General features: G+C 38.9%; 1 protein-coding gene across 2 annotated transcripts; it reads right to left on the reverse strand.

Annotated features, from left to right (window-relative positions):
* Positions 1-235: 235 nt before the first annotated feature.
* On the reverse strand, positions 236-11,057 carry LOC6039816 (transcription activator MSS11). Of its 2 annotated transcripts, XM_038263882.1 has the most exons (5): positions 10,570-11,056; positions 10,182-10,510; positions 9,865-10,125; positions 8,814-9,666; positions 236-1,392 (listed from the first exon to the last, which is right to left on the reverse strand). In XM_038263882.1, the coding sequence occupies exons 1-5, from the start codon at positions 10,757-10,759 to the stop codon at positions 1,337-1,339; spliced, it is 1,689 nt and encodes a 562-aa protein (XP_038119810.1). In that variant the 5' UTR covers positions 10,760-11,056; the 3' UTR covers positions 236-1,336. The 2 variants fall into 2 exon arrangements, with proteins under 2 accessions (XP_038119810.1, XP_038119809.1); XM_038263881.1 differs by having other exon boundaries at positions 8,814-10,125; positions 10,570-11,057.
* Between the last annotated feature and the right edge of the window lie 1,043 nt (positions 11,058-12,100).

The raw sequence follows: 12,100 nt of genomic DNA on the forward strand, positions 1-12,100 counted from the left end.
TTGCGATGTCATGGGATGGTCTGTTCGATCGCATTGCAAACAAGCTGTTAAAATCTTAACTAAAATTAATCATGCTTAGGCTTTCTCAATACTTTCGTACAGCAAAAATCACGTCTTTGTTTGTAAATTATTTAATAAAATTGGAAAAAAATGTCCCTAAAACAAACTAACATGAATTTTGAGTGTTTCACTACTACCAGTGAGAAGATCTGCACTTGCATTATGTTTTTTTTTGTTGTTGTTGTGAAGTTTAGGTTTCTTTAAAAGCTTACCAAATGATTTAAACAGGTGGACTTATCTTTCTACACACAGGTTCCGTTTTCGGTTTTGCGTTCGCAGTTATGCAATTGTTCGGAAAATAAAACACCGAAAATACAGACTTTATGTATGGCAATGAGAAGAGGAACCAAAAAAGAAGCTACCACGTTGAATCTCACTAACAGACTGCATTTGATAATGCATGCACAAAAGACGTTTGTGAAACCAAATTAACCTTAGCTTGACATTATAAAAATCACGTTTGAGCTTGTATCTTAACAAAATAAGGATCTAAAGGACGAACATCGTTTAGCGTAAGAGTCTTTCTGAGTAAACTATAGACTATTTAGCATAAGTTAAATCATTTTGAAAACTGCTAAATTTAGTGGAACGGTTACACGATTTATTTTTAATCAACTCGAATAATTTAACAAAAAACGCAAATAAACTATTAATATGATTGTGCGGCGTAAGTAACTCAAACGCTAGTTTCGTTACACTTTCACAGTTAGGAAGAAAAATCAACCCGGTCTCTCTTAAATCTAACAAGTACGGAAGATACCGCTGCAAGAAGCGCTGGTAGTACGCACTCGATTCATTTTTTTTTTATCAGTATTGCGTTAACTAAATAAATCTCAAGAAATGGGTCTACTTTCTCCATTTGATAATCGCCACTGGGAAATTGTTTTGCGTAAAATATACTAATATTCGAACAATCTCAACTGAGTAAGGTCGAGTTGTGGTACAATTTCCCGTGGGTTCATGTATTTTATACAACGAAATGCAACTTTTCTGCTTCTTCTACAATAAATTTTCGTGATACACAATTTTACGCAAATCTTGGCTTCACTTAACATCTACTACAACTGCACTAACTAGAAACAAACCTCGTACCATCATCAGCATAATTATCATCACTAATTGTGTGTGGTAGAAAATAGATTCTCTCTTTTTTGTTGTGTTTGTGTCTGTTTGTGTTTTGTCATTGAGTACGGAACCTGAAAAAGGGGAATCTAATATCCGCAACAACCATCATGCTGTGATTCTCCAGTAGTTGCGATGATGACGCACGTGCCATCTAGTTGCGCTCTGCATGGCCCTGCTTTAGCGCCGTAGGATCATCGTATTCACCAACTGGGGGAAACGTATATAGATGAAGGGAGAAATATAGAAATATAAATTTTGGTTCGTTCGCCCAGAGCAAAATCGAGATTTTTTACGTTTTTCACCATTACCCGTAACTGGATCGACCAAATTGGATGAAATTTTAATGGTTATAAGTAGGGTTAGTGAAATTTCACGATTTCGCGGACAGCGTGAAATCCGTGAAATTTGGTTTTTTCCGCGAAATCCTGTGAAATTTTATGTTTGTGTGAAAATGTAACGGTTTTCCTCAAAATAATTTATCAATCTCAAAAAGGAATAAAAATAATCTTATGTACTTCTGTAGAATTAAGCGAGTGAATACCCTGGTTTAATTTCTAGGAAAAGATTAGTGATTTTTGACGATTTCGTAGACGACGTGAAATTTGTGAAATTTTTCAATTTTCTCAAATTATTTTTCAAATATCAACTTAGTAAATATTTCATCCAAAGAGACTATTTAGTTAAGTTTTATTAGTTTTCAATTAAAAAGCTTGAATATATATGTATGTCAAGTTGATATGAAGCATTTGAAGAAATGTTCAGAATTTTGAGTTTTTTTAAGAAACTAACTAAATTTAGTATTATTTTCATTCTCTATAATACAAATTTTACTGCTATTTTATTTGAATGGTATAGTTATGAATGAAATTTAAACAATCAAGCTTTGTTTTATTCACAATAAAAATAAGAGTACTTTTTATCATTGGAATCTTATTTTAAAAACATATCAAATTTTTTTTTGGGCCTGTTTAATTTTAACGATATGTGTTTTTTGGGGTGGATGATTCCCGTGAAAGTTAAAAAATAGTACTTTTTTGTTTTCTTTTCTCATTTAGAATAAGAATTTTGATTTTGTGAATTATTATATTATTTTTGAAAATTGATTTTAATTTTAGTTTTTGAAAAGTGAGCTAAAACCCTTAAAAATATGTTTAATGGGCAAAATATCGCAGAAAATTCAATATATTTGCTTTGATATGAAATTCAATTAAATGTGAAATGATATAACAGAAGCAAATTAGCGAAAACATTTTAGCTTTATTAGTCGAATATCCATAAACCAGGAGGATTTTTTTTTTCGAAAATCAGGAGAATTTTTTGTCGCATTCAAATTTAGTGAAGTTTTTGTTAGTTTATTGAAGAATAGTATATAATGAAGCAAAAAAAGAAGTTTCTGTGATTCAAACATAGTATTTTCAGAGTTATTTTAACATTTTTCATGTTCCGCGAAATTTGCGTGAAATGTGGTGTTTTGAAATTGAGGTCCCCGTGAAATTTGCAATTTTCGAGCGTGAAAAATCACTAAGCCAACTTATAAGCTAACAATCTATATAAACTAACGCAGGTTGAATCAGGTTGAAAAAATGCATAGTTGCAGAGAAATTTAGTTTTGAAGACAAAAATTAGTGGTGCTCTGGAGTAACCATGGGCGTTAGAGGGTTAACCCCTCAAGTACCCAAGTTTTTGTCACTACAGTGCCAAGATACAGTGATCTTAGTATCGCATTTAGTACATCAAAATCACAATTAAAAAAAATGCTGAAAACAGTTTTTTTAACAAAAATAGCCAAAATATGCATTTAAGTTATTAATAAGGCTTTCTAGTCGAAAATTGTCTAACACATTCACACCTCTGAGTCCCAAAGAAGTTGGTTTGGTTGCATCAGAATCTGCTTTCTCATTCTCGCAAAAGTTGTCTGTCATGCGAGGTTGTACTTGATAAGGGCTATCTTTTGAAGTTATTTAAATACAGGGTGACGACCTTCCAGGGTGTCCACCAAAAACTAACTTTGCTGGATGACGTTGTAGGGCTTTGGTGTCTTCGGCAAAGTTGTACAGGAGAAAATTTCATGAAAGTTTGTGCAAGGCGCCAAATTTGTAGCTCTTAATCTACTCGAGATATACGTCATTTTTGCAACAATGGTCCAAAAAAGAACTTTTTTGAGCGAAATCTTAATTGAAAACGAGGTAACAATCGGTAAATTGATCAATTTTTATGGAAAATACATTATTTATGCTCAAAATTATGACACAAATTCTAAAATTATAAATAAAAACATGTTTAGCACAAAAATAACGTAAGTTAAAATTTTAAATAATTGTTCGTATTTAAAATTAAGTATTTTCTTTTATATTTGTTCGCTTTAGAAAGGTTGTTGTATTTTTTAATTTACAAAGTATTTTCCATAAAAATCGATCAATTTACCCTTCAATTTAGGGACCATCCATAAACCACGTGGACACTTTTTTGTGAATCTCGAACCCCCCCCCCCTTCGTGGACAATTGTCCATACAAAAAAAATCCCCCCCCCCCTAAAGTGTCCACGTGGTTTATGGATGGTCCCTTACCGATTTTCACCTCGTATTAATTATGATTTCGAATAAAATTTATAAATAAATTGATTAGAAACCGACAAATTCAAATTGAGATATCTAAAAATAGACACCGATAGACACGGAGATATTTTCAGGAAATGTAGTTGAAAGTGTGTACTTTCAGGTGCGTTGTTCGGTTTTGCGCCAAAATGCGCCATTTTGAAAACACAGCAACTTGAAAATAGGCTCAAAATCACTTAAAAATGGTTATAACTCCTCAATAAAGGCTCAAAGCATTTTGCTGTCTTGGGCAAAGATATGTAATTTTATGTCATAAACAACTCTTCAGAACATAGTTGGCCGCTTAAATGCTAACATTCTGAGTTATCATCAAAAAAGTGCGTTTTTGGACCATTGTTGCAAAAATGGCGTTTATCTCGAGTAGATTAAGAGCTACAAATTTGGCGCCTTGCACAAACTTTCATGAAATTTTCTCCTGTACAACTTTGCCGAAGACACCAAAGCCCTACAACGTCATCCAACAAAGTTAGTTTTTGGTTGATACCCTGGAAGGTCATCACCCTGTATGTAAATAACTTCAAAAGATAGCCCTTATCAAGTACAATAACTCTTCTGAAGACGCCATTTGGCTAGGATGTCAGATAAAGGAGCTATCAATTTATTCCACTTAATTTTTCCATTTCGAACACTGTGCACTGTGACGAGAAGTTTGTCATTTTTGCGTTAAATTATGTTTTTTTCACCGGGCCTAGAAAGCCTTGTATTTAAAAAAAAAATACGATTTTAATGTTCTAAATGCGCTAATTTACGTCACATAGTCAAATCAATGAAAATGAATTTTGGAACAAACACATGCTGTCAGTGATTAAAATACGAACTGTCACTTTTTAAACGGCGCTCACGCACACTATCAAAACAAACGTTTGATAGTGTGTGTGAACACCGTGTAAAAGAGGTGTCAAACTAAAAAGTGGTGTCAAACCATCGGGGTTTGAGTGTACTATATTACAGTCCAGACTCAATTATCCGAAGCCTCGATTATCCGAAGTTTCTATTATACGAAGTTCGATTATTCGAAGGTCTGTATGGTACTTCGAATAATCGAATCATGAACATATTTTTTTCGTTTTTTTTTATTTTCTTAATTTTAACATCGAATTTGAATTCTACGACCCCAATTTAGTCAAATTTGAGTTGTTGATTTCTTTTTAGCATACTCCGCCATTTTGGCCGCCATCTTGGATTTAAAAATTCTAAATCACTTTTAAGCATGTTTGGGTCATATTCAAGCTCAACAATCAAAAACAAAACAACAATAAAAATGTTTTTTTTTGTGATTCGACTATCCGAAGGGAAATTTTTCCGAGGCCTTCGGATAATCGAGTCTGGACTGTATTAAACGTAGCGATAGTGAAATTTTGTATGCTTCAAACATACATTCAAATTTTGCAAGTTTTATTAAAAATTTGGCTTCGTTTGTTACCGATATTGCATATTATGAAAATTTAAGTATTTTCAAAAACTTACGATATTTTGTGAAAATTTTAGTAAATTACAAAAAAGTGAAAATGCATAAAAAAAATCGCTTCCTTTGCGAATTTTAATTTTTTTAAGTATTTTAGAGAAATACGATTTTTTTTAATTTTAGCATTTAGAAAACAAATAAGCTTAAATACTTAAAACATAAAATACGATGATAAGTGAAAATATTAGTTTTCAACAACAAAAAACTCTAAGGAAGAGCGCATACAAAATTTCACTTCGTTTGATTTCCATATTGCAAATTTTGAAAATTTAAGAGCGATTCCACGAACAGGGCATACCCTTTGTATGGAACAAAAAGTTTTATGGTTTAAAAACGTCATTTTTTTTTTTAAAAAAAAGGCTGTAACTTGGGCAAATAATAATTTAACATGATATGGTTGAATTAAGTCGGTTTGAGAAAGATTTTACAAACTTTATAAATGAGGAATGAGATTATCGCCGATAGAATTATCGAAATGACGATAACGATAGAACTACGTTATCATAATCGAGCCTCGATAATTTTATCGTTAAAAACCATTTTTAATTTTTTGCCAATTTCGAACAACTTTTTCACTTTTGCAGGCTGTATCTTGCAGGACGATCTCTACGGTTAAGCCTAGAAGTTTCTCGGCAATTGGGTCCTAAAGTTGGGCTTAAATTTGTGTTATTATTGTTCACAACGATAAAGCTTATTTTTCTGAGTACAATGACCCTTTGTACGACCGCAAAGGATTTAAAATGGGTTTTAAAATCATTTGAAAAAAATAAATAAAAAAATAACTTCGCGGCCCTTCTTGACAGAAAAGGTCCTACTTGACAGCTCATTCCAAAGGGACCATAGTTGATCAATCGAAAAAATGTTGTCTTGCCAATTTATGTTTTTGCATTAAAAAAAAAATGTTATCACAAATGGTTTTTGATCAGGGTCCAGAAATAGTAAATTGAAATGAAAAAAATATCACGATACGTAAAATGCTTCTACAAACAACACAAAGAAACCCATTAAACAAGCATGGCCGCCAAATGGCCGAACGCGAATGATATATCTATCAGTCTTAACGGCGATTCCACTTTATATTGGCACTTCACATAGACGCCCTTGTTTACCGTCACGATGGTTGTTATTTTGACAAGAAGTAATTCCTTCTAGACCAAAAAAGAAAGTGTAAAAACACCGCTGAGACAACCCTATAGATTAGCTCAAAGTAATATTTGACATTGAATACTGATTGACATTCCAAATTTAACAAAAGATCAAAGTGTCACAAGCCTAGGAATAAATTGAACTCGATTGCTGAAGAAGGAGGCCGAATTGCGTTACTGCCTGGATTGGAATTGAACTACTCATGTAATTATGTTCAATTTAAGCATTATTGTACCACAAACTTACTGAAATCTAAATATACCTTACAGTTTTGAGCTGCTCAAAAGAAATACGAGCTGCTGCGAAAATAGTTTACATTCGGTCCGAACAAACTCAAAAATGAGTAACGCTAACCTCAATCCGAACATGACTGGTCTTTTATGTGGAGATTGTAAACAACAAGAATCGGATGAAGAGAAGGTCGTTTTCTGCGATTATTGCCAGAATTGGTACCATTTGGCATGTCAAAATGTCGCTGCGGTGATGAAATTGGATGAAACTTGGGCGTGTAAAACATGCAAGTTCTCAACACTTTCGACGGAGGAAATTGAACAAGAGGTCGCTAAGTTATTGGCAGAAAAAGATCGGCAAGCTGCAGACTTTGCCAAAAGGATGAAATTGGTGAAGGAATGGCATCAATTGGAAAAGGAGAAAAAGGCTCAACTATGGGAGTATGAAAAAGGTATTTTGGAGCTGAAACTGTCTACGGAGGAAGAACTTAACCGTGAACGTGAGGCAGAGCGGGAGAATCTGCAGAAGCGAGTAGATAAACTTGTAGCTGAAAGAGAGAATTCGGCTGCGGAACTGCAAAGGTTGACGGAGACCTTTAAGAAGATTTCAGCTGAATCCGTCAAGCGGAAGACCAAGAAGAAGAGGAAACGAGCCAGCAGAAAGGACACAAGCTCCGAGTGTTCTTCGAGTGAATCTACAGAACTGGAGGAGATGCCCCGTCCAAGGCTCAGTTATCAGCCCGTCAAGTCTTCTCGTCGGGGCTTCCAGAGTTTACCGGCAAGCCCGAAGAATGGCCCGCATTTATTTCGAGTTATGAGCTGTCGACGAAAGCTTGCGGCTATTCCAACCTCGACAACTTGGCGCGACTTCAAGATTGTATTAAGGAACCTGCGCGAACAATAGTGAACGGCAGCTTGCTGCAACCTCAATTCGTACCGCAGGTCATCGAAACGCTCCGGATGTTTTATGGGCGACCTGAGCAGTTGCTGAATTCACTGCTGGCCAAGATCAAACGAGTCGAGTCTCCAAAGATAAACAAGCTGGAAACATTTATCTCCTTTGGGGTAGCAGTTCGACAACTGTGCGATCACATAGAAGCGTCAAATCTAAGAGATCATCTAGTGAATCCCATGCTGATTCAAGAGCTAGTTGATAAACTGCCAGCAACAACAAAGCTAGAATGGGTAAGGTTTAAAAGATCTTACGAGGAAGTGACATTGCGTACGTTAGCAGATTTTTTGTCAGAGATTATGAAGACTGCTAGTGAGGTCGTTTGTTATGCAGATTGTACTGAAAAAGCGCAGCGTACAATTGTAACAGGATCAGGGAAAAATAAGACTAACTTTTCTCATCAAGGGTTCATTCATCTTCATGATGATGTAGACACTTTGTCAGAACAATCACAAAAAAGAATTCGTTCACCTTGTCAAATGTGTGAAAGAACAGATCATCGTATTAGAAATTGCAATGAGTTTCGTAAACTTTCAATCAATGAACGTTTAAAATTAGTAGATGAATTAGATCTTTGTCATCTTTGCTTGAACTCACATGGCAATAGTCGTTGCAAATTAGATATTCGCTGTACGGTTAAAAATTGTGGCCAGGATCACAATACTCTGTTACATGTTAATCAAGCTGTACTCAATTTGCACAAAGTTCAAAAGCTTTCGAAAGGTAATTTCAGTTATGAACAAAAACTAAATAGCTGCCAAGACGATATGCGCAAACTATCTGAAAGATTCAGTCGACTTCATCAAGAATATGTAGAGATGAGCAGCGGTGAAGATGACTAGAGTAAATCAAGCCACCGCATGCGCTAGATTTACTGGTGGGAGTGTAAAAACACCGCTGAGACAACCCTATAGATTAGCTCAAAGTAATATTTGACATTGAATACTGATTGACATTCCAAATTTAACAAAAGATCAAAGTGTCACAAGCCTAGGAATAAATTGAACTCGATTGCTGAAGAAGGAGGCCGAATTGCGTTACTGCCTGGATTGGAATTGAACTACTCATGTAATTATGTTCAATTTAAGCATTATTGTACCACAAACTTACTGAAATCTAAATATACCTTACAGTTTTGAGCTGCTCAAAAGAAATACGAGCTGCTGCGAAAATAGTTTACATTCGGTCCGAACAGAAAGATAACAAAACAATCTACTCACCATCACCCTCCTCCTCCGCTTCCTGCTGCCCGTCCAGATGCAAATCTTCCTCCATTTCGTTCGGGTAGTTGTCCCCCTCCTTGCCGTGATCCCGCGCAATCTCGTTGATCAGCTTCTCCCCGAAGCCTCCTCCCTTCGCGCCTCCACCATGATGATGCACCTCTTTATAGTCCAATCCACCATGCTGCAGCTGCTGCTGCTGACCTTGCCCTTGATTCGCAAACTGCTTCTGCTCGTACAGATTGGTGTCCTCCTCGGCGGCGTTCAGATTGTCCCCGCCGTTGTCCTTCACGTTCGGCTGCTGCAGCTGGTCGTTGTGGGCTGCAGCCGCGCCGCCGCCGCCACCTCCGAGGTTGAAGTCGTCCACTTCTTGGGCGCCGTTCTCCAGCTCAACGTTGGCGTTCATAAAGTTGAGATCTTTGTCGTTGCGCGTGCGCTTGTCGGCGCCGTTCGCGTTGGGGTGCGAGGCCGCGTTCTGGTACCGATTGTTGATGGCGTTTTCGCTATTGTTCTCGTCGACCTTCATGAGGTCTTCCATGTTTTCTGGGAACGGGACGACGCCTTCCGGGAGCGAGCGGTGCTTGCTGGCGGGTTTCTTCACTAGGCCGTTGCTGGCGGTGGTCGTGCTGGTCGTGGACGAGGACGATTTGCTGCCCTCCGGGGAGACTACAGTCGGTGCGGCCAGGATGGGCACCTGCAGATTGCTGTTCCTTTCGGACGTTTTCTTGTTCAACGCCGACGAAATAGACGTGGAGGTTTTCAACAGCTGCGGTTGCTGCAGAACGTTCTGGTTGTTGGGCTGTTGCTTCTTGCTTTCGTCCTCGAACACCAGCGGCAGTGGCTTGGGAATGATCTGAAAATTTTCCACAGAATTAATAACGCCCCCATCGGCTGCGGAAGCTGGCCTTGGCCTGACGGCGTTAGTTTCGAACGGCTTAGCGATCACACCGCGCGTTTCCTCGCTGGCCTTCCCCGGAGGAGCACCGACACCATTAGTAGAAGTTGTTCGATTGCGCAAAACTACGGGAATTTTATACAAATCTTCACTCACGGAAATCTGCTCGGCAAAGTTCCGCAGCGGGCCCGAGTTCGGGATGCCCGGCGGAAGCTGCTCAAACACTTCCGCCGCCTTGTAGTGGTGCGGCATCTGCCCCGGAGGAATTTTGCACAGCTCAATGTACTGCGAATTTTCCTTTTCCATTTTTTCGTTCAGCTGCTTCAGCGATTCGATGGTTTTCTCCTTGAACGCGAGCTTCTGCCGATAGGTACTCTCCAGGTTGACCTTTTCCTGCCTTGCCTGAGCAAGTTGGGCCTGAAAAATTATACAGAATAATTGCAACTCTCTCGAAAACTCCGAAAACTTCCCACCTTCAGCTGCTCGACATCGCTGGCCGACTCCTTCCGGTGCAGGGCCACCTTTCCCTGCAGTTCGGTCACCTTGCGCTGCAACGAGTTGATCTCCTCCAGCTGCTTCCGCTTGCTCTTGGAACATTCCTCCGTCAAATCGTCCAGCTGGCTCTTCATCAGGGTGTAATGCTGCTGCAGCGCCGCGTACCGGATGTTTGCCTCCTGGTCCGCCTTGGTGTGCTGCTCCTTTTCGTCGTGCACCTTGTGCTGCAGCTCGACCCGGCTTTGCTCGTGGACCAGCCGTTCCGACTGCAGCGAGTTCTCCAGACGGAGCTTCTGGTCGACGACGACTGCAAAGAGACAAATCTATTAAACGCAAGCCCTGCAAACACATCCCCTTTCATCGTACCCTGCATCTTGGCCGAGATGGCCTCCTGCTGTTGCTCGCACCGGATCGACAGGTTCCTCAGTTGGTCCAGCTGCTGCTGCGAGCTGTGGAAGATGGCCACGAAGCCCACCATCAGGATGAGGATGCCGAGTCCGACGAAGAAGCGGCTCCGGCTAGCCCGGGCGACCAGCCGGGGTGCGCTCATTTTCATCTAGGCTACCCGACCGGAGTCACGGTTCCCAGCCCCGCGCGCGTAGGAAAAGTGGGACACACACGACACTCGCGAGTTTTTGCCGATTCGCGGATACGGAACTTTCACACCACGAAATTGCAATTTATTTGCGTTGCTTTCCACCGGAGGTCGTCTACTGTTGCATTGGGGAACACGCGCGGTGCCGATTAGAGTCGCTCAATTACGATAATGGGGGGAATCGACGGTAGAAATTTACGATTTTTATTGTGATTTTTGTTGCACGAAACGACACTGCACGGCCAGCGGGACGGGGACGAATGCAAAAGACGAACGTCAACAAAAACTTATGTGGGCCGTTCGGCGATGACGTGCTGAACTTGTTTGACAAAATACGCGACGAGGGGTTTAAATTTATGTTAAGCAAAACAATTTGAATGGGCCAATGTGGATTTGTGAAGCAGTATCCCAGTTAACTCAAACCGAATTCTGAAACGGAATCTAATTAGAATCGTATACAAATTCCGTTTCAAACGCAACAACCGGTTCCGTGTTCGAACCGGTTGTTGCGTTTGAAACGGAATTTGTATACGATTCTAATTAGATTCCGTTTCAGAATTCGGATTGATTTGACTGGGATGTTCTGCAATCTATACTCAGAAATGAGTAAAGGGGACATCTGTCAGATTTGAGTGAATTTCACTTGGAATTTCATGAAAACTGAGTGAAATTTACTTAAATTTGACAGATGTCCCCTTTACTCTTTTCTGAGTAGGTTCCGTTTTGACGAAAACTTAAGGAGCAAACAAACAAACAAACTCGCTCGCTCCTTTTGACAGTTTGCCTGCTATGTTTGTTTGCCTGGATTCTAGGGGGTGTACAGAGTCAAAATAATTATATTTCGTCAATATATTAACGTTGTCGTTGATCTACTAGTTAATTTATTGACGAAAAATGTTATGACCTACATTTGCACACCTTGGTTGACAGTTGACACACGCAGAATAATATGGCACATTTGAATCAACAAAACATTTTGTTGATTTGAAAATCAAGATTTTTGTTGAATCAACGCTAAACGTCAAAGCAACTTTTTCAAAACAACAAAAGATTTTTGTGGAATTGAGAAAATCAAGGTTTGTTTCAACGCAAAATCGGCGTTGATTATATTCAACAAAATTTTTGTTGAAACAAACCTCGTACAGGCTGATTCTACAAAACATTTTTCTGCGTGCAGACAAAAACAACAACAATTGTGGCGCAGAAAATTTCACCATCCTGAAGCATACTGTTCGGAATTTGTTTTGAAGAAGAAGTCCTGTCCAGTCACAGATTGGCCAAATCAGGCCTTAGCAAGCTTCC

Source organism: Culex quinquefasciatus, chromosome 3 (assembly GCF_015732765.1).
Source record: "Culex quinquefasciatus strain JHB chromosome 3, VPISU_Cqui_1.0_pri_paternal, whole genome shotgun sequence".
In the NCBI taxonomy this organism is placed as follows: domain Eukaryota; kingdom Metazoa; phylum Arthropoda; class Insecta; order Diptera; family Culicidae; genus Culex; species Culex quinquefasciatus.